This window comes from Vicugna pacos, chromosome 2 (assembly GCF_048564905.1).
Source record: "Vicugna pacos chromosome 2, VicPac4, whole genome shotgun sequence".
NCBI lineage: Eukaryota > Metazoa > Chordata > Mammalia > Artiodactyla > Camelidae > Vicugna > Vicugna pacos.
This window is the reverse complement of record NC_132988.1, coordinates 111,672,916-111,696,188: the sequence shown is the minus strand read 5'-3', so window position 1 is coordinate 111,696,188 and position 23,273 is coordinate 111,672,916. Positions and strand designations below refer to the sequence as shown.

The following is a 23,273-nucleotide window of genomic DNA, read 5'->3' as shown; positions in this document are numbered from 1 at the left end:
CCTCACTTGTCATGGGGAAATCATAGCAGCTACCTCATGTGCTCTTGGCAAAGAATAAACAAGAAATGCATAGAAAGCACTTAGGACAGTGCCTTGCCATTATACACTCTTAATAATTGGTAACTATTTTTTATTTTCTATTATCCAAAGATATATTGTCTCGGAAACAATCAAGTGTCCATCAGTGGGTGAATGGATAAAGCAAATACGGTGCATATATACAGTGAAGTATTACTTGGCCATGAAAAAGGCAAAGGATATCCTACCTTTTACAATAACACGGATGGACCTTGAGCGTGTTATGCTAAATGAAAACCAGACAAAGAAAGACAAATATTATATGATCTCGCTTCTATATGGACTGACAAACTCATAGATACAGAGATCAGATTGATGGTTGCCAGAGGCAGGGGTGGGAGGTGGGTGAAATGGGGAAAAGTGGTCAGAAAGCACAAACTTCCAGCCGTGTGATTAGTAAGTCCTGGGATGTAAGGTACAGCATGGTGACTCTAGTTAATAACACTGTATTGTATATTTGAAACGTTGCTAAGAGAATAAATCTTAAAAGTTGTTATCACAAGGAAAAAACCCAATCTGCAGCTGTGTAAGGTACTAGGTGTTAACTAGACTCATCGTGGTGACCAGTTTTCAATATACGCATATATGGAACCACTGTTTTGTACACCTGGAACTAACAGAATGTTCTATGTGAATTATACATCAAGTAAGAAAAGGAACAGACACACCAAAAATTAAAAACCAAAAAAGCAAAGATGCAGAATCTCTCATAGGCTAACCACTTCTCAGGAAAACGTGCAAATTGAAGTCAGCGCTACAGGAAGCAGAGAGGAGGTGGAGCAAAGAGGCGGCCGTCTGGGCCTGGGGTCTGCGTTGCAGGTTAGGTTTTCCTGCTGCCACTCTGTTCCTCTGCACCGCGGTGGGGAAGGAGGCGCCCAGCCTCGCTGAGCTCCGCCCCGGGGCAGACCGCCTCCACTTGGTACCTGCTGACCCTTAAGGTCCCAAGACAACTCAGATTATCCTACAAACCTTCTCACCCCAAGATTCCACGCTTACCTGACATTTTAAAGAGGATGCCAGTTCTGTCATGTTTCCTAAATGATCTTAGGACAGCATGACAGGTTCTGTTAGTAACACCCCAAAATCAAGGCCCAGTCAGCAGCATCACCCATCCTCCACGTGTGGCGAACTGAGGGCCGGATTCTCTCCCGGAACCCACGGGCCCACAGACAGGCCTTTAACGAGCCTCAAGGTTTCTTGGAATTTCTGTAACAAGCCATTGGAGGCATCCCAAGAACTCCGAAAACCTCACTGAGAAAGCTTGACAACCGCATAAAATTACGTTTCAGAACTCTGAGCGCACAGTATAGAAGTTGGTGAGCAAAGTGCTCTTAAGACATTTTTGACTTCTCTGAAGGACACCCATTTGGGGTTTTAAAAGTCCCAAGGGCCACTGAAGCTGCGTGGTGTCAGTCACTGTGCTGTTTAGTATCCAGGGTGATAAAAAGTCCTAGGTTTTCCTGAAATAGTTATGTAATAGATGATATGATGTGTGGAATTAGCTTTAAAACATACCGACTGCAGGGGTCGGGGAAAGTGAGGATATGCGAGCAGGGGTGTTGTTGAAGCGGTGTTCCGCTCGGGTAACTGTGGAGCAGCTCATTGTCCATTTGACCTCTCCTGTTGTGTATGTTTAAAGTTTAAAGTTTTCCTGTAATTTTTAAGAACTTTCTTAGGATTTAAAATATAAGAAGGGATGTTCAGGGCAGAAAGGTGAGAATCAAGGACTATGATATGGGATAATACAATCATATTAATTCTTAGTTATCCACAATAATGGAGATTAATGTTCATAAAAAAAAAAACACTGCAGTGTCTTCCCCACATGAAGTCAAGAATCAGGTCGTGGTGACAGGCGATGCTACACAGAGGAGATAATCTTGGAAATGATCCGGGGAACCCGAGTCCTACTTCTGGTCTTACGTATAAACAAGACATTTGGAAGTGTCACTTTTCACTGAACCCGTTTTCTCAGCTATAAAATGGGAAAGTCAGGCAGATGCCCTCAGAGACCCCTTCCTTCCCTAAAGACACGAAATTCCCTCTAGAATATGAGCTCCGCGTGCCTTAGACCCCTGCCTTCCTCTTTCAACTCCCTCTCTCCTGGTCCTGGGGCAGCACCCAGCACACGGTAGGGGTCAGTGACACTTCATTCAGTGCGTGCGTGAACCACCTTTTCTGAAATATGCAAAAGACTTTTCTCACAAGAACTTACATCTTTCTCAACAATGAAAGCAGATTCAGTTCATAAACCAAACGGATTCTGTGTAGCTTGTTGACGTCACCTTGAGAAGCCAGGGAAGCGGCAACAAGCACGAGCTCTACTTGTATCAACTCGGTTATTGTAATCAGCTGGGGTCAAGGGAGGGTCGACAGCCTGGCTCGTAAAACTCTGCCCTCATCCTTTCATGATGAAGCCCAGAAACTTTCATGGCCAGCAGCACCCTGTCTGTTCCAGGCACATCCTCCTTCTAGGCTCATGCTCTCCTTTGTGCCTGAATCTCAATGACCTTCTTTCAAAATCATCCTCTTCTACCTCGGGGCCTTTGCACATTTCACTCCCTCAGCCTCAAAGTGTTTTCCGATTTTTCTTGTTGGTTAATTCTTCTCCCCTTTTATATTTCAGGTCAGATGTCATTTCTTCAAAGAGGTGGCTCTGCTAAACTCTCCCATAATACCCTTTACTTTCCCTTCAGAACACTCTCCAGCATTTACCAAATTTATCAAATGATCTTCTCTGTCCTTACTATGATACAGATTAGAAACCATTTCATTCTCCTCCCACCACTTCTTCCAGTCACATTCTGTTGGATCTTTCCCCTGCCCTTTTGTGACAACTCAGGCAAATTCCTCAGCTTCTGGTCACTTTCGTTTACATGAACAATCTCATTAATCAACTGCGACTCATTTTCAGATATTAAAAAGACAAATCTAAATCAGCACTTCAATATCATACCCAACCCGAAGCTTGTCCCTCCAAGCCTTCGTCTCAGAGCAGGTTATTTGCTCTCTCACCTTCCCCCGTGTCCTAGCTCCTCTGCCACTTCGGGCGTGGCTCAAGTCAGATCAGAAGATGGGAAAACTAGAAAAAGGCGAGTCAAGTATTTTTCCTTAATCGGTGCTACTTGTGCGGTTCTTTCCTGGCTGCCAATGCTTGCTGTATGTCCTAGGTATTCAAACACTGGCGCTTTCTGGTAGAACACATTCCTGGGGCCATTAGAGGCTTTCTGAGGGACTTCCACACTATACAGGTTCTTGATATGGGTGGTAAACTCCTTAAGTGATACCGCGCACGGTATCTACACCTACACCAGCCTCAGCTTCTGTGCTCAGTGATATATTCAGTGGCTTCTGACTGGCTTTCTCACCCTAGGAGATTCTCCTGGCTGAAGAGGTCCCACTTAAATGGCCGAGTCTCAGCTGCCACCCTCAGTACCATTTGCCTCTTGGGAAATTCATACATCCTTGCCTCTCCAACTGCCACTTCTACACTGCTCTCTCTTCTCCTGACAGCCTCCTGCCTTCAGAATTCCCTAGTTTCTATGCTCACATAAGACATCAAACTTTAGGGATGAGTCAAGCGCCCCCACATTTCTCTGATCCCAAGAGAGCGGCAAGGCTCTCAGTTTCATGACTCAAAAGTTAACATCCAACTGGAGAGCAAGATGGTTTCTTTCTTGCAGAAACCTCTTGATACTATCAGTGATCTCTCAGGGTCCTTGCCACCAGGCTGGGGGGCGGGTTGTAGGAAGAGAGGGGCGAGGTCCTCAGCACTCCTTCATCAGCTAATTGCCCTCTACCTTGATGTCTTTCTCCAATCATTAATCCTTTTTGAACTTCTTATTTTCTCTTGTATGGATAAAAGTGGGCAATGGCCAGTATCAGAACCAGCTGGTTTTTAGCAAGTCTTAAATGGATGTGTGGGCACTGATTGCCCATTAGTCTCTGCTTTGAGTCCTCAACTGAAACTCCAAGCTGATGGAAAGTCCCAATTAACATTCTGTTAAACATAGTTTTGTGATCATTTGATGAGTGTGTCTTCCCCACTAGACTTTCTCTCTCTAAGGACTCCGTATTTGCTCTCCTTGAATACCAAGATCACACATTCAGTATCTGGCACATAGCAGGAGCTCAACACGTATGTGATGAGATGATGACTAAAAGAACAGGGGGAAAGAGTGAGAAGACCAGATCAGATTTCTACCACTGAAACTCCCTGGTTTGGAAGGGCTAACAGAGGAGGCATCATCTGAGCAAAAGCAGATGTGGCAAAGATCCCAGTGCCTGGCGGCTTATCAGAACTACCCACAGAGCTTTTGAAATAGAGAAACACGTAGAGCTAATCTGCTGACTCAACAGACCTAGTGAAGAATCCGTGAGCTAAGGCGCATAAGAGAGATCCCATAACGTGCTGGGAGGGGTCGTGGGACAGCAAGGCTGGACCTGCTGAGTGTCAGGGAGACTTCCTGGAAAAAGCGACGCATTAGGAGGACAAAAGTGAGCAGATGAAGAAAGCGGCACGGGAAAGACACGGCTGGCACGGACCTGCAGGCCAGAGGAGATGATATAAGCAGAGCACTGAGGCTAGGGAGAAATTAGATTCCTGCCCAGTCCCAGTGGTCTGGGGAAGAGGAGGCGGAGTCAGGGGAGCAGTCCACCTGCCTGCCAGCTGCTTAGATGCAGAAACCCGGTCTCATAAAGTTAGCAACATCCTAGGGGTTAAGTGGGCCAACTGTGGATCAGACTGCCCAGATTCCTCATCTACAGAAGGAGGCCATAAAAATACTCACCTCAAGAGGTGAGCATTAAAGGAGAAAGTGATGTAATATTTTAGCTCGTAAGCACACACGATATATCAGCTAGAACCTCCTTTTTTTTTAAATAATTTTAGTTTCTGGAATAGGCTTATGTATGTTTCCAGTGATGTGCTGAGTCAGCTTAGACTGGCTAACAAGGGCCAAATCCACACAGCTTTGCATTCAGTGAGGATCAGGTTGGGAGTCTGAAATTGGCCGTGGTGGGAGTCTCCACACCAAGGAAACTGACGAAGCTACAAATCCCAACCTTTCTCTCGAGAGCTGGTTTACCAGCAGGCTGTTAGATACTCTGTAAGTGTTGATTGGATTGGTCTAGATTGAACTAAGTTCAGTTGAAAAGTGAGGTAAGGCCGCAGGAAAACAAAAGTACAGGCTGGAAGGAAAAAATAAATCTGCCTAGGAAAGAATAAGGCCTTGACCTTGGCTGAGTGGCAGGTGAAAATGGAATCCAAATTTTCACTCTAAGCCAGCACTCCTCCCTTCAGTGTATTTTTCTACCCATCATGTTTTGCCACTGCCTCTAGAATAAGTGTGAAAATGATTGAGTGATAAGCACTCACAAGCTGTGGCTGCATCTGAGGTCTGAAAGCTCACGGAGACAATTTCAAAGGTTTGTTCTATCTGTGAAGAAGAGTTAGTCCAGGAAGATATAGAGTATAAGTTACCTGAGATGAGAAATAATAAAGAAAAACATCAAATATTGCAGAATGAAAAAAAATACTGAGACACTTTAATAATATCTGAAACCTTACCATGAAACACTAAAGGTAATTGAAGGAAGTTGTGAATGACTCAGAACAAGCAAATGTGAACACCTGTAAATTGTATCAGCCCTTGGCCACATTAAGACAGGAAAATATGAGCACATCTATCTCTTTTGGGTGGCAAGAAACGCATCCATTTCTAAGCTCTTTGACAGAGATTGTGCCAACCCTAAGACCAGTGGATGAGAAAAGCCTCTTAAGAAGTCATCACTTGTAGACAAATAAATGACCATCTCCAAAGCCGGCAGCCCTGAAATTAAGATTATAAGGACAGGTATTCTAGTTCAGCCTTCTAGAAGATCTCAGTGGGGAGTGTGGGGAGGTTCCTTTAAGTCAGATAGGCAGGGCTTCCTTACACGTGAGAGTGGGTTGTTCTGTGATCTTATGCGAGGAGTGAACTAATGAAAGCATTTGTCCTCTAGGATCTATTTGCCAGTTCAAGTTCAAATACAGTCATGCCGTTTTTTTTCCTTCCAATTCGTTCTCAGGATCCCACTTACTTTTATTAGCAGGTAGACTAGTCAAGATCTAAATCCTCCCCTCCACGAATGATCTAAGAATTCTAGGGGCTTTCTTGGTTCCAATGGGATCATTCCTAATTCTAACCCAGGCAGAAAGTGAAAAGCAAAGCCTTTGGTTGTCCGCTCGCCCAGCTGATTTAGTCACCACCAAACTGCTCCACTGTTGAACACTAACTGTGCAGAGTCTAAGACATGCTTGTCCGCTGGTAGGAGATGCTCTTGCTGACCCCGGTCTCATCCTCTTACTAAGCTTCAGTGTAATGACCCTTTCAATTCACCGTCGTCTGTTCATCCACTGTTTCCCAAAGGACAGCTGCTATGGCAGAATGACAGAAAGAAGGCAGACTTCCAGCCTCGTTCACATACTCTGCCACTCCAAAATCCTTTAGGCCTGTTGGCCCAGAGCCCCACGTGCCACCTGGGCAATTCCATCCTGTGGCCCACAGTGTCCTTTCTTCGCAGCAGGCTTTGGACCAGGCCAACAACCCTGTTGTCAATGACTAATTTCCCTAAATTTACATTTTGGAGAGAAGGAGTTGGGTCCTTGGTGTTTCCTTTTCCAAAGGGCCCTGGATACTTTAAGCAAGTAATCTCAACCCCTCTCCAGCCAAGCGTCCCTGAGAGGAAAACCTTCCTCGAGCCACTGGCAAGTGCCTCCTTTTATGCACTAGGGAGAAGAGACACCTGAGTGGCTGCTCTCAATAATAACAAACATCTCCTTCAAGCTGACCTGGAGCTCTACCTCTGTGCATAGGGTTCTGGCATTATTTTTTAAGCTCTAACTCAGCAGGCACAATATGAGAGAATGTTAAGAACTGTGAGAAAATGCAGAAATGATCAAGGACAACCACTGTATTTTGAGGATGAGAAGACAAACCCAGGGACTCTCTCTGATTAAGGTCCTACTCTAATTTCACCGAAAACTGTGTCTTACTTCTCTGCTCAAGGCATGGTCTTCACTGCCCAGTGATGGCCTTCAGATTTTGAACAGCCAGCAAATTCAAAAGACGATTTCCTCCGGCCGGGAGGGTGGCTAGCTAAGGCAAAATAAAGCTTATTGGAATGGGGAACCCGCCGATCTTCTTGATCACATTTGTGATTAATGCCCGCTTCCCCAACTGAAAGCATTTCTTCCAATTTTCATTCTCAATAGCTTGAGAAGAATGTTGGGGACAGCAAGGTAAAAAGAAATTTGGGGTCACTTTATTTCCATAAATGACAGCATGAATCACACATTGCTGTTGCTAAGGAGATGCATGAGGTTCCTATCAAAAGGACAAAGAGAAATTGATTGCACTGAAGATGAGTCGTCAGGGGGTTTGGAGAACCATTCTGCCTTTTGAGTTCATTGTGATCAGCTCTCTATAGGAACAAAGACATATTAATCTTCCCTACAAATCCCCAATCATTTATCCATTCAGCAGAGAACAAAGAAAACATCAGCACAGGACTCACCACCCTCTTTCACTTCGCAGCACATAGGGTGAGGGGCCATTCTCCTGCCATATTTACCCGGAGTGGGGCCACTCTCCCTGGTATCCCACAAGACACAATCCTACGTCCAGAATCTGAAGATTCTGTATCGAAAATTCTCAAGTAGGAAAAGACTCTTTTCTCTCAGTTAATAACTAATTTCCAACCAGTGACTAATTTTTTTTCCTGTGACATCCACTCAGTGGAAAACAAATGAAGAGAGGAAAACTTAAGTAAACAAATCTGAAAATGAGGCCACAACACACAGAGATGGAGGCGCCTCTACACTTAACGATCAAGGAAAGCAGGCACTTTAAGGTTTATCTCAAACAAAACCGTGATTTTAACTGGCCCGGATCGAGCCTCACCCAATGAATGACTTCCAGGGCCTCTGGCTCTTTGGGACGAAAGGAGAGAATTATTTTTAGCACAACTATTTGGAAACCTCTGAGAACTTGGATCTGTTTTTCTGTCTGGTACCAAAGCAAGTTTTTTCTCTGAGCTCTCATGAAAGATCCTCAGTCTCTTGTGGATTTAGAATTCTGGAGCAACCTACCATCCCAGAGCAAGGTATGGTGTTTACTCTTTTTTTTTAGAATTTTGGCAAATGTAGCTGCAACGTCCTGTATTGTTACGGTAGCTTTTGAGTTTATTAAACAGATGCCTCTGTAAGAAGAATCCATGAAACTGAAGACCTGGGTTCAAATCTCTGGTCTGACACTAGTTTTGTGACCATAGACAAGTCACCTGACTTCTCTAGATATTGATTCCCTGTCCAACCAACTGCAAAAGGGTCTTTGGGAAGATGATATGGGCTTAACATTGCTCTGTGGACAACAAAATGTTTGACACATGTCAGGATTGATTACTGTTAGTGATATCCTATCCCTTTACTGAAAGCAGCCAAACCTCTATAGATCATGAACTGCTGACAAAAATAAATATTGATGGGTAATTATTTTCCATCGTTCAACCTTTGATGAGCCTCTACTGTAGACCAGTCTTTGTCCTAAGTGTTGGTGACAGAGTTAACATCTGGGTGGAGAAAAAGCAATAGTCAGCCGTAACACAGTGTGCTCTGGTTCTGCAGGGTGTGGTAGTGACAGGAGAGGGGAAGGGAGTTCATGGCCAACAGGAGAAGCAGTTTTGAAGGGGAAAACTGGAGCCCCAAAGGCAGAGCTGAGGAAGCACCAACCAGAAGGCACTGGGATGTGAACACCTGAGGTCCCATCCTGTCTTGCCAGCAGTGCCACTCCTAGTGCAGCCAGAGAAGGACAAAGCCTGCTGTTGTGAAATCTCTTCCCTGAAGGACAAGGCTGTGTCCCATTTTGGCTGCCATGGTTACCTATCCTCTTCCTAATCATTTCCAGGCCAAACACATTTTCAACTTGAATTAGTAATTGAGGCCAGCCCTTTGTCATGAAGATTCCAATTTCCCTCATGTGATGTAGGGGAAAACCCAAGGGTTTAGAGACCAAAGAGCTTGGTTCAAATCCTGCCTGTGCCATCTTTAGAGCTGGGTAGACTTGAGCCCTCAGATTTTGTTTTCTTATTTGTAAAGTGAAGGAACCAGCCCCTACTTCTTAAAAGTGGTGTGGGGAGTGGGAAATGGCGTCTTTAGAGCACCTACCTCAGTAATAAGAATACTAATGTGTTCCATACATCCCAATTCATCTTTTTTTAGTTTTTTTTTATTGTGGTAAAATATGCATAACAAAATTTGTCACTTTTAAGTCTATAGTCTCATGGCATGAGGTATATTCACAATGCTGTACCACCGTCACACCCCCATCACACCCCCATCACACCCCCATCCATCTCCAGAACTTTTCATCTTCTCCAGCTGAACCTCTGTCCTCATTAAACACTAACTCCTCATCCCCCGACTGACCCCCAGCCCTTGGCAACCATGCTTCTATTTTCTGTCTCTACAGTTTTGACTATTCTGGATTTATCAGATAGGTAGAATCATACAACTTTGGTCCTTTTGTGAATGGCTTATTTCACTTGGCATTAAAGTCTTCAGGATGCATCCCTCTTGTAATATGTGTCAAAATTTTCTTCCTTTTGAAGGGTGTGTAATATTCCATTTATATATGTACCATATTTTGTTCATCCATTCATCTGTTGATGGACACTTTGGTTTCTTCCACCTTTTGGCTATTGTGAATAATGCTGCTGTGAATATGGGGGTACAGATATCCATTTGAGACCCTTCCTTCACTACTTTTGGGTATACTCGAATTGGAATTGCTGAATATATGATAATTCTCTATTAATTTTTTGAGGACTCACCATATTGTTTTGTACAGCAGCTGAACTATTTTACATTTACTTCAGCTACATTTAAATTTTTTCAGCTTTATTGTGATATAATTGATATATAATATTGTGAGTGTTTAAGGTGTAAACCATGAAAATTTGGTACACATATGTATTGCAAAATTACCACAATAAGATTAGTTAACACATCCATCACTTCACATAATTATCTTTTTTTGTGTGATTAGTGAGAGCATTTAAGATCTCTCTCAGCAACTTTAAAGTATATGATACAGTATTATTAATTATACACACCATGCTGTACATTAGATCCCCAAGACATACTCATCTCATAACTGGAAGATCCTTTATTTGTACCCATTGACCAAAAGCTCGTTCCCCCACACTTCAGCCCCTGGTAACCACCATTCTACTTTGTTTCTATGAGTTAGGCTTTTTAGATTTCACATATAAGCAAGATACTTTGTCTTCCTCTGTCTGATTTATTTCACTTAGCATAATGCCTTCAAGCTTCATCCACGTTTTCACAATTAACAGAATTTCCTTCTTTTTAGTGGCTGAATAGCATTTCAGTGTGTATTGTATGTATAAATATATATTTACCACATTTTCCTTACCCATTCATCTGTCAATGGAAACTTAAGCTGCTCCCATGTCTTGGCTATTGTGAATAATTCTGCAATGAACATGGGAATTCAGATAGCTCTTCAAGGCAATGATTTCATTTCCTTCAGATATATACTATGCAAAAGTGAGGCTGCTGGATCATATAGTAGTTCTGTTTTTAATTTCTTGAGGAATCTCAAGATTCCCTAGTGGCTGTACGGATTTATTTTCTCACCAACAGTGCACAGTGTTCCTTTTCTCCACGTTCTTACCAAGACTTGTTACCTCTTCTCTTCTTGATGACAGCCATGCTAACAGGTGGGGCCTCACTGTGGTTTGGATTTGCATTTCCCTGATGATTAGTGATGTTGAGCATCTCTCCACGTACCTACTGTCCACCTGTATGTCTCCTTTGGAAAAATGTCATTTCAGATGTTTTGCCCATTTTAATTGGCTTATTTGGCTTTTACTATTGAATTGTATGAGTTTTTTTCAATGTATTCTGGATATTAACCCCTTATCAGATACATGATTTGCAAATATTTTCCTCCATTCCATAGGTTGTCTTTTCATTCTGTTGACCATTTCTTTTGCTTTGCAGAAGGTTTTTAGTTTGATGTAGCCCAACTTGTCTATTTTTGCTTTTGTTGTTTATGCCTTTGGTGTCACGTCCAAAAAATGGTTGCCAAGGCCAGGGTCATAGGGCTTTTCCCCTGTGTTCTTCCAGAGGTTTTATGTCTTGGGCCTTAGATTTAAGTCTTTAATCCATTTTGAGTTCATTTCTGAGTGGTGTGAGATAGAGTTCCAATTTCATTACTTTGCATATGAATATCCAGTTTTGCCAACACCATTTTTTGAAGAGACTATTTTTTGCCTGCTGAGTACTCTTAGCTCCCTTGTCAAAGATTAGTTGACCATGTATGGATGAGTTTATTTTATTTTAAAATAAAGAAAAAACATGCTATTTACAAACAGATCTCAAACTTAAATCTATGCACTGATTTATTTAGTATTTCTCCAAATGTTTTCCACAGCTAGTGCAGCAAAAACAAAGGATTCTATGGCTTAAAAAGCTTACAAAACACTGACACTACGTTTCTGCCCTACAGATTCAAAACACACATTAACATGAAGGCTTTGAAATCTACAGTACCACAAAGTAATTTTTTAAGTATGTGTTTAAGAATTAAAGACCTGCTACTTTGTAATTCCTACAGAAAAATAGGAGAGTCATTTACAATTAACATCCAGGACAAATCTGTTCAAATTAACAGTATTTCCAGAGCTTTGATTGTCTAACTCCAAAGGAGCGTATTCGTGGAAGAAATACATTTGAGCACATATTCTACATATATTTGCATAATGCAATGCAATCCTTCAAAGTTTTTTGTATGAGGAGTGACTGCTATTGTGCATGAGGTTTCTTTCTGTAGTTTTGAAAATGTTCTAAAATTAGATTATGGTGTACATTAAATTGGTCAGTTTTATGATGTGCTAAGTTAAATCTCAAATAAGTTGTTTTAAAATATTGTAATGTGTATAGAGCCATGACTCAGTTCATTCCAAGCCAAAATAACCAAACTCATTGTAAACCAGTCAGACAGCGGGTGAAGGATGGATTATTCAATACAAGGTGTTGAAAATGTAAAGGTGGATCCTTATCTCACAGTTTTTATCAGAAAAATTCCAAGGCCTCAAGTTGGAAATGTTTTTTAAAAATGAAACAAAGAACTGAAAGTGGGAGAATTCTTTTTATCATCTCAAAGTGGGGAACGCCTAAACACAGTTGAACCTCAAAAAAAAAAAAAAGTTTTCATGATAAAAATATTTTTAAAAACACATGAACAAAGTGAAAAAAACAAACTGGGAAAAGTTATTTGCTGCTCCTGTCATGAACCATAGGGCAAGGAATAATATATATATGAGATATATACAAATATTCATCGCACTGTGGTTTATAATAGCGCAAGAATAAAAATATCCCAAATGTCCATCAATAGGGCACTAGTTAAATATAATACATTCATATGATGGATGTTCTATAGCTACTAAAAAGAAAATGAGGTAGCTCTATCTATATACTGATATCGAAAGATCTCCAAGATAAGTGAAAAGGCAAAGTGCAAGAAGTTCATACAGTGTGCCAGAAGGACACACAAGGAATCAGCAACAGTGATTGTCTCTAGAGAGGGAACCTGGATGTCTGGGAGACGGGAAGGAAGGAGAAGAGATTTCCTTTTCACTGTATATCCTTTTTCAGAAAATTTTATGACTCCTAGTCTGTCCCTTCCCACCTGGGAGTTCAAAATTTGTAGATGCTGACAGGCATATGCAGAATAGATAAACAGGATAATACTGTACAGCACAGGGAAATATATACGAGATCTTGTGGTAGCTCACAGTGAAAAAAAATGTGACAGTGAACATATGTATGTTCATGTATAACTGAAAAATTCCACTCTACACTGGAAGACACAACATTGTAAAATGACTATAACTCAATTAAAAAAGTAATAATAATAATAATAATAATAATAATAGAAAAAAATTATGACTGTGCATGTTTTATCTGTACAAAAAAAAACACTTTGAATACTCTAGACCATATGAAAGTAAGACAACTCAAGCCCTTTATGTGTGTTTCTCAAACACCACAAAAGAGACCTGTAGATCCCAGGAATATTTTTCTAAATCCTTTCTTTTCTCTTTCTTTTGTAGTATTCCCATATTCCATAATTTCTCTCTAGTTCTTTTTCCACAAAAACCACACCTTCCCCCCAAAAAAAACTTCTCCCCAAGCCTGAATTTTTTTTGTGCCAAGCACTGTTCTAGGCAGTTGGAGATACCAAAGGCTAAGACAAAGATTTCTGCCCTCCTGGAGTTACATCCTATCAGATGCATGAATATAATATTTAAATAGCACAATAAAAATAAGAATAATCTAGTAAGTTCGAGGCTGATGAGTAGAATGGAGAAGAGAAAAAAATAGAGCAGAATGAGGGAGGGTCAGGAATAGCAGCAGGTCATTCGTAATGTTGGGTAAGGAGGTGAGGGTTGGTTTTAATGAAGGGGCAGCATCTGAGCAAAGACATAAGCAGATGAGGGAGTGAGACATGAATGCATCTTGGAGAAGAGAGTTCTAGGCAGAGGGAAGAGCCAGTGTGAAGGCCCAAAGGCAGAGCATACCTGGCATCTTTGGGGAACATCCAGGATTCCAGTGACTGGAGCTGAGGACATGGGAAGGAGATTAGAGGAAGATGAAGTCTGGGAGATGAGGATGGTGGGCGACCAATCAAGCAGGGCCTTGAGGACCATGGACCATGAGGCTTCTGACTTTGAAATGAAATGAAAAACCTTTACAAAGTGATGCCACTGTAGTTTTCCATTGTAATCCACGCCTGTTGTCATCTTGGTGAACTGAGTCACAAGCCTCGGCTGGCCACTCACCACCATACCATCATCACCTTGCTCCTCAGTTCTGATGAGGATTTTAATGGACAACCATTCTGAGTGTCTTTCAAAATCTTCTAACTGGGGGAGAGGGGAGAGTATAGCTCAGGGGTAGAGTGCATGCCTAGCATGCACAAGGTCTTGGGTTCAATCCCCAGTACCTCCATTAAAAATAAATAAATAAGCCTCATTACCTCCCCCTCAACGAAATTTTTAAAAACAAATAAACAAAATTAAAATAAAAATTAAAAAATCTTCAACTGGGGATGCTTTCAGCATTCATACTGCGTACAGATCATTCTCCAGTGCATTTGTCAACGAAAGGCAACTCATTTGTTCGATGAGTGCATCTGTTTTGGTTGTTTTGATTTATTCCTTCTTTGAGCACCTTGTGGCCTGGCTGTTGGAAACATTAACATCCTTTTTTCTGAGCACATCTTTAAAATGTCTGCATCCTCTATCACCATAATCTTGACTCTTATTGCATGCTCCATCATAGACTGACCCGCACCTGTTGGCATGTGTGTTTCCAACATCTCCACCAGTGTCTGAGATGCCACTGCCCAAAGCACCTTCTCTCCAGATCACTTTAGTCCCGCTTAGAACCAGCTCCTGGCCCCAGTTACAGCGTCTCATCCCATGCCTGGCTGAAACCCTCCTTATACATATCTGTTCTCTTCTTTCAAATCCCTTCTCGAAGCCTCCTCTAATCAGCTGTTCTTCTTTTTTTCCCCAAGGGAGAACTAGCAATTTAATCATCATGTCTTGTTTTAACTGGCAGAGGTTTGGATAAAAGATTCTTTCCATTTTCTTTCATCTGAGGCACCTTTGGAAGGGCTAGTATGTTTATCAGATCTGCTGGTAAAGAAAGTGCCTTAATCCCAGTTGAATAATGGGATAAGTAATTCTGAGTTTGTGCTCTATAAGTAGACAGCAAAAATGTTCTCTTTGATTTTTTTTTTTTTTTTGGTTTTATTGGAAGGGACAGGACGCTGGTAACGTGGAGGTTTGGTCAAGGATACAGAACCTGTATTTGGATAAGTTGCTTCAGTTTTTCACTAATAAGATTTCTAGGAATCAGATGTATCTCAAATGACATGTGCACACTGTGTTTTTCTCAGTTTGTCATTCCAATGCTCTGGCAAATTTCTATATCTAATTCCAAGATGTTGCAATGTCCCCCTGGGCACCATAAAAGTGGTACAGTGTGCTGGCTAATTTTCTGGTGTGGCTGTCAGAACACACAGAAACTCCATCCAACTGCTTTTCCCACATGTTATAATTATTTCCTTTGGGCAAGTATGCACCAGGCATGTATGTCAAGCCTCGCACAGGTTTCTTATTAAAGCACAGGCCCAACCATGCAAAAACCACTCATTTACACCGCCCCAGAACCACATATATGCATTGTCCCATCCTCGATGCTGATAATCCTAAAGACCATTAGCCTAGAAAATTGTGTCCCCAGCCTATATGCCAAATGCCATGCTAATAAACGATCCATCACTCTCAGCTGCCCAGCTTTGTGGAGGGAAATACCAAATCTCATTGGATCACAGCTGAAGGGACCTGCTGCCTGCTTCACTCGGAGCACGTGGCTCTGCATGGATTAATTTCACTCAGCTCTTTAAGGGAACCCCAGTGCTAACAGATTAATGGGATATCATGGCATTGTATCCTGCAGGTTTTGAATTAAAGTTTGAGACACCCCCGTGACTCAGGACATGCAGAGTTCTCCAATTAGCACTAATTGGCATGACACATGATTCTCAAGTGAAAAACATGATTTTCCTGAAAATGTCACTTCCTTTCTTTTGCTTTAAAAAGCCCATAAATTCTAAGGAAACGACCACGGGTGCATGCAAATGTTAGCTACGAGGATGCCTACCTAGCACGGTGTTTATACTGGCAAGAAACTGGAAGCGCATGTCTGTGACAGGGAACAGAGTACATAAAAAACAGCAGGACAAATGCAACAGTTTTTTAATCTTCTGAATACTTTTTGACATGGGAAGACACTCATGACACACTAAGTGAAAAAAGTTAAAGAGTTGCAGGAATGATATGATAGCAATTTTCTTCAGAGCACAGAAAAAGAGACCAGAAAGATGTAGACATCAAAATGTAAAGAGTAATTATCTCTGGGTGTAGGAATAACATTAATGTTTATCCTATTCATTTGCATCTCTAATTTTCTTTCAAAAAATGGGCACTTTTTCAAAGAAAAGACATCTGTTTTCAAAAGTCCATCTTTGATTCCTGCAGGAAAAAAAATGCAATAAAGTGATTTATTTTGAGATAAACAACAAGTTCATACTTTCTAGCATAGTGAACTATATTCAGTATCTTGTAGTAACTTATAGTGAAAAAGAATATGGAAACGAATATATGTATGTCTATGTATGACTGAAGCATTGTGCTGTACACCAGAAATTGACACAACGCTGTAAACTGATTACACTTCAAAAAAAGATATGTATACAAAAAAAGTGATTTATTTTGGAATATTTTAAATCAGTACTTCATCTCCACCCACCCTTGTGTGGGGCACTGAGAACTCTCCATCAATAACATGCTGATCCAGTGGAATAATGAGGGTGAACAGGGGCTTTAGACACGCGTGGAGAGGTGAGCACTGGGGGGGATTGTTGCAAATGCCCTTTCTCATGTTCAGGTCTGCCAGAACCCCCACCTAAGAGGGTGCATTTATGTCCGTGTTTTTCTCTTCCAGAACCAAAGATGTTTGTCTTGCTCTATGTCACAAGTTTTGCCATTTGTGCAAGTGGACAGCCTCGCGGCCATCAGTTCAAAGGGGACAGCTACTCCCCCAAATACATCTGCAGCGTTCCTGGCTTACCCGGACCTCCAGGCCCCCCTGGCGCAAACGGCTCCCCGGGGCCCCACGGTAGGATCGGCCTCCCAGGACGAGACGGTAGAGACGGCAGGAAAGGAGAGAAAGGCGAAAAGGGGGCTGCAGGTAAAGGATGAATTTCCATAAACACTCCTCTGTCACCCCCACCTTAAAATGACTCCCTTGCTTTGTCTCTTTTTCTAACAAGACTAGCTCCTTAAATCCCCACTCTACGTCACCTTTATTCATCATAGCAACTCACTGAGTCCTCACTGCGCTTCAGACTCTGCTCCCAATTGTCTACCTGCATTCCCATTTCACTGTAATGACAGCTCCTTCAAGGGGCCGTGATCATGCTGTACAGATGAGAATACAGAGCGATAGCATGACGACACGCATAAATGGGGACAGAAGTGAACTGCTAGTGAAGCACAGAGCTGGATTCTCCTGGAACACCTGAAGCCCGTGACTGCTGGGCTGGTGCAGCTAGCAGGCAGTGGCTGGATGTGAGAGCATGGATGGATAGATAGACAGATGCATGGGGAGGAGACAGACAGATGAAGCGGGGGCAGAAATTAGAAGCCAGAGGCACAGAGGCCATCCTGCTCTGCACTAATATCCTGAACAAAGGCACAAAAAGGCTTCTAGATTTTGCTTTTCACAGACGACATGACAGTAGTATTAAAAAGCCTATCTTTCCCAGTTCAACACTTTCCCACCTGTCCTGTAACAGCTAAAAAAAATAGATGTCTTATAGCTTATAGCTCTGTACAGCCACACAGTTGTCCTCTGCTCATTCAGTAGTTCTCACTTTTTTCCCGTGTCAATCACCCACAGCCCCTAGCACAGTGCCTAGCATGTAGTGGATGATCAGTCAGTATTAGATGGTTTAGATGGATGCATGCATGCACATGTAAATCTAGGATGGACTGATGCGTGGATGGATGGATGGAAAAAAGAAATGGTACTGAAGAAAAACTCCTTGTAGACTCATTTCATGAAGAACTAAGAAGAAATCCTTTCTCTCCAAGCTTCAGTATCTAAGCATAGACTAACACTCCATAATTCTCCTCTCTACCAAGCAGATGTCTGCCCTGAATAGGGAGGGGAGGATGATTTATCCCTTCATTCCGTTCTTTATTAATTGTCCCTTATCACAAGGGCAAATCCTTTATGCAAACAGGAAGAATTTCAATAAATTATTACAGCTAGCCCTTGATTAGCTAACTCTCAGCAGTTCAAAATGTTAAATAGCTACAGAAATCCAGGTGTTGAGATTGTAAAGACTTTTTCATGGCTCACACTATAAAGTTGTATCTTAGTATTTTTGGCTTGGTCTCAAAGAATTTTCAAGAGGATGAGACCTCTAGCATTCTAGTCCAACACCCTCATTTCAAGAACCGGGAAACTAAAGTCAGAAGGACAAAGCCCTTTCTTCAGACTCATCTAACTAATCCAGGGCTGGACAAGGGCTTTTTCAAGTCTACTGAGTCACTGTCTACTACTTTCCCCACTAGGTTTAGACTGGATTTAGATCCAATTTCTTCACAGTACAAATGGGTCATTTGAAACTCAGACAAGAAGTGACTTGACCAAAGTTATAGAGGCAGAGGAATTTCAATACATAATGAAATTTAATGGTAGGAATTTTTACTGATGTCAAAATGTGTTTTTATTGCTGTATCTAAGGTCACTGATTAAGACAGCAAAAGTTAAGCTCCTACTGAACATAAAATAACAACGTATAAGTTGTGTTAGTCCTTGATTCCAAAGTTAATTTAACAGTAAAATAGTACTCATATTCCATTTCTACCAAAAAGAAGCAAACATTGAAAGATCAGACTATCATGGCCTTATTTCAAGAAATAAATACCAGAGTGTGTTCTGACTGGGGCCAGTGGAATTTCAACCTAGTAACAGAGGTCATGTAGAACCGGGGGATGGTCCTGGGGTCAGTAACAATGCTGACCCTAGTCACCAAAACACAGTTGCTAATTCATTATTAGCATCTTCCGTGCATCACAAATTATTAAACAACCTCTTCTAAAATTATTAAAAAAAAACTTGATGTTTTAAGGGTGAGGATTTCATTGTCCTAAAACTTGTAGTATCCAGAATGCTTCATTGCTAAATTTGCCAAATAACTAAAAAATGGTCAGACTCATATTGATGTATGTGTAATATTCAAATAAGTTATATTAAAGCACTATCAAGATAAAAGGCTTAGCTTCATAAAGGTTCCTCAGAACAGATAATATAGTTAAGAGTAAAGCTATGCAATGTAACAACAATGTAGTTTCCCTGACTACAAAATTGCATTACAAATTACCAATAATTTGGATACTTTTCAATAAAGTATCATTATACAAGCACTATTTATGGAATGCTTTTGACAAAAAAAATTGAATGACATTTTGATGCTTCTAAACACTGTTATTACATATATGACTTAAACATTAAATAGATTTTACTTATCACTTTCAAACCATGATCATAATTTCTCTCCATTTGGCCTTTGATTGATCTGTAGATATAAAGATCTGAACAAACAGAAAATATTCCTGTATGATGATTTTGAATTTGTTGAAATCCTTCCACAACTCTCGTATCTTTTCTATATACATGGAGACCCAGAGAAATTAAAAGATCTATCTAAAATAATACAACCATTTAGCTGTGGTGCCAAAAAGAATTAAAGCTTTTTCATTTCAGCCCCAAAGGTAAGAGGCATTTTGGTGACGGGGAAACTTGGATTCCAGTCCCAGCCTTGCTACTAAAGCAAGTTTCTTCACCTCTCTGGGACTCAGTTTTCTCCTCCAAAAAAGAACTACATGCAGTGCTGACAGTCATCCTTGCTTAGTTATCGTGCCATATTGAAGAGCCCTCGCTGTGTTGCAGGTGCACTTTACAATTTATACTCTGGCCACTGCCCCAGGAGATGTTCAGGCACCAGAGTCAGGCAGGCATGAGTTCAGATCACAGCTCCATCACTCACTAGCTCTGTTCCCTTGAGCGAACTACCTTCTCCATGGCTTAGTTTTCTCATCTACAGTGAAAGTAAAATGAAATCCTAGTTCATAAAGTTATGGCAAGACTTAAAGAAGATAATGCATGCACACAAAGCATTGCCCCTGGTGCATGCTAAATGTTCAATAAATATGAGCTCATCTAATTTTGACATTTTTATTATTAACACTGATAGAAGGAGAATGGGGCATGAAACTAAGTAGCCTCTAAGCATTCGTCTTGTTCTCTCTGCCCCCATGATCCCACTCCGGGGGATAATATCATTGTGCCCACTGAATTCCTCCTGTGGTGATGAGTATCTGTATGTGACTAGTTTAGCAGCAGGTGATCCATCATCAAAATGATGGTTAATTATTTTAAATTAATTGGGATTTAAATGACTTCCTACACATGCAAGAAGTTGTTCTTGATGTTCTGATGAGATTTTTCTATTTCCACTTTAATGCATCAGTGATTTTTTAAAATATTAATTATTTAGTAGTATACTGTTGAAATTGACTGAAAAGACAAATTTAGGGTCTGTGGGCATGTTGCTTGTGACTCTATATTTACAGAACCTACTAATTCCACTATAAACTCTGTTTGAAGGTCTGAGAGGTAAGACCGGACCACTGGGCCTTGCTGGAGAGAAAGGGGACCAGGGAGAGACTGGGAAGAAAGGACCCATGGGACCTGAGGGAGAGAAAGGAGAAGTAGGTCCTGTTGGGCCTCCTGGACCAAAAGGAGACAGAGGGGAGCAAGGGGACCCGGGGCTGCCTGGTGTTTGTAGATGTGGAAGCATCGTGCTCAAATCTGCCTTCTCTGTTGGCATCACCACAAGCTACCCAGAAGAAAGGCTACCAATCATATTTAACAAGGTCCTCTTCAATGAGGGAGAGCACTACAACCCTGCAACAGGGAAGTTCATCTGTGCTTTCCCTGGGATCTATTACTTTTCTTATGATATCACATTGGCAAATAAGCATCTGGCCATTGGGCTGGTACACAACGGGCAGTACCGGATAAAGACCTTTGACGCCAACACAGGAAACCATGACGTGGCTTCGGGGTCCACGGTCATCTACTTGCAGCCAGAGGATGAAGTCTGGCTGGAGATCTTCTTCACTGACCAGAACGGCCTCTTCTCAGACCCAGGCTGGGCAGACAGCTTGTTCTCCGGATTTCTCCTCTATGTTGACACGGATTATCTAGATTCCATATCAGAAGATGATGAGCTCTGATCTGCTGTCCCAAATGTCCCAGGATCCTTGTGGAAGAAACTTTGACTTAATCTGGGGCCCTGGAAGGTGGAAGAAGAAGAAATGAGATCCAAAAAAGACTCCCACTCAGACTCCAGAGCATTTACAGACAGTTCTAGCAGGATCTATTAAAAGAAGTTAAACCACCAAACCATTGAAACCACAACAGAATGAATTATATAAAACAATAACCCCAGATACGTTCTCTCAAAAGCAATGTTCATAAATATTTAAACAAATTAAAGACAATGTTACAAATTCTATTAAATTCCGTGAGTGCTAAAAACCAGCTGGCAATGATATTGTCTCATTAAATCTTTGTAAAATTGCATTTCTGCCTATTATTTAAGAGAATCATAACATCCCAAATTCCTTGACAATTCTCAAAAGGCTACAGTAAGTAAAAAAAAATAAAATTAAGGTAAGAGTTGCCAAGTAATTTCAAGCAAGCCAAAGTGAAGTGATTTTTTTGTTGTATTATTCATTCCCTTATGCTTGTATATATTCACTCAACAACTCTTTAATGAGCCTGTATGAGCCAGACGCTATGATGCTGGATCAGATTCAATAATGAGTTAAGATAAAATTCCTACCTTCATACGGGCTAGTGTGTGATCTGCATGCTGTCACAGCTCAGCATGATGAGCACCATGGCAAATAGACTGACTCAATGCTGGAGGCACAGGACCTTCTCTTCCTAGGAGTGGGGGCCAGAGCATGGAAGGACACCATATGTGCTAAGGTGTGTATTGTTAAGTAAGTGGGAGGGGTGCAAATAAAACAAGGAATTCAGCAGCTGCATTCTCCCCACTTCATCCTCAAAACACCATTGGTATTTGAATCAAGAAGTGGTGGAAAATCTAGATACTCCAGGAGGAGTAATCAAAATGAAAAGAAACAAGTTACAGAGACCAGTTAGCAGATCATTCTCCTAGATTCTTTACTGTGATGGTTTCCCAGGACAAGTATTTGTCCTCTCAGCTTTCTTGCAGATACTCAGGCACTCTCACAGGCACTACTTTACATTGTAGCAGGACATTGTTTTAATGGATTTCCTAGGTATTGAATTCAAATAAAATGAAGTATCTATTCACTGGTTTATGAATGAGTTGATGGGAGGAGTAACAGGAGGAGGAGAGGGCATGATCAAACACCAGAGCAAATGGCTGTCCCGTCCAAGTTTCACACATCCCTTAGTCCCACTCTCTCATAGTGGTGACATCTTGTTCCGCACTGAACTGCAATTCCTCAGTTAATCTCACCCATAATTCTCTCACCCCCACTCCCTTGGCTGGTAGTAATGGTATTTCCTTGCATCATGTGACCCTCCTTCTATGTACTCCTCCCTTTGCTCATTCAGTTAATAAATATGTTTTAATGTCTCCTACATATGAATCACCACATTGGGTTCTGTGAAGGTAAAACAACACCAAGATGAATATGGTGCAGCCCCTGTCATCAACATTTCTAAGGATACAAGAAAGGAAATGACATGCACGCACACACAAAATACCTAGAATTCTGGACATGAACGTGCTAAAACATGCTAAGTGCTAAATGGGAGACAGAGACAAAATACTTTGGAAGGAATGCTGAGGAGGAAAGATTAACTTCCAAGTTACAATGTGAGAGAAAACAGCTAGAGAAATCTCTGCCCCCTGGGTCAGAAGTGACAGAGAGGACTTGGAGTGGCCAACGTGGGGGAAGGGCACTTCAGAGAGAAGTTGTAATAGGGACAGAGCATGAAAGTGAGAACAGAAACCCAAAAGAGAAATCCATGAGCCATACTTGCAAGAGTCCCAAACGTCAACCTAGGGATTAGGGACTTTACTTGTGGGAAAGTGTGGAGCCCCTGCGCATTCCAGAGCTGGGTTGGCCATTACCAAGGGTAAAATTTGCAATGACCAAGCCACTGTGCACAGGGGCAGTCCTTGCTTCTCCCATCTCTCAGGTCTGTCTTGCTTCCTTCGTCTTCCTCTGCCTTCCGTGCTTTTTCCACTTGTTGCTCTGCCTCTGAGTCAGCATGTGGGTCTGGGAGGCCGGGGCAATAAAAATTAGACCAAGAAGTGAGAGAAAAGGTGGTTTGACATAGTCACCTGCCTCTGAAGAGCAATTGAACCTGGAATTCCCAGCTGTAAATTAAAAAAAAAAAAAACCCACCAACA

The 23,273-nt window shown here is 41.6% G+C and overlaps 1 protein-coding gene across 6 annotated transcripts in view; it reads left to right on the top strand.

Annotated features, from left to right (window-relative positions):
- Positions 1 to 21,427, top strand: part of C1QTNF7 (C1q and TNF related 7) — a 99,195-nt gene extending 77,768 nt beyond the window's left edge. For 3 of the 6 annotated variants that reach the window (XM_006208093.4, XM_015242556.3, XM_072974240.1), the window contains exons 2-3: positions 16,724 to 16,969; positions 20,459 to 21,427. In XM_006208093.4, coding sequence (XP_006208155.1) covers positions 16,724 to 16,969; positions 20,459 to 21,090 — 878 coding nt within the window. In that variant the 3' untranslated portion in view covers positions 21,091 to 21,427. Of the gene's footprint in view, positions 1 to 8,165; positions 8,224 to 16,510; positions 16,621 to 16,723; positions 16,970 to 20,458 lie in introns of those variants that run through there. The other 3 variants (XM_072974221.1, XM_072974213.1, XM_006208094.4) reach the window with 2 other exon arrangements.
- Positions 21,428 to 23,273: the final 1,846 nt, after the last annotated feature.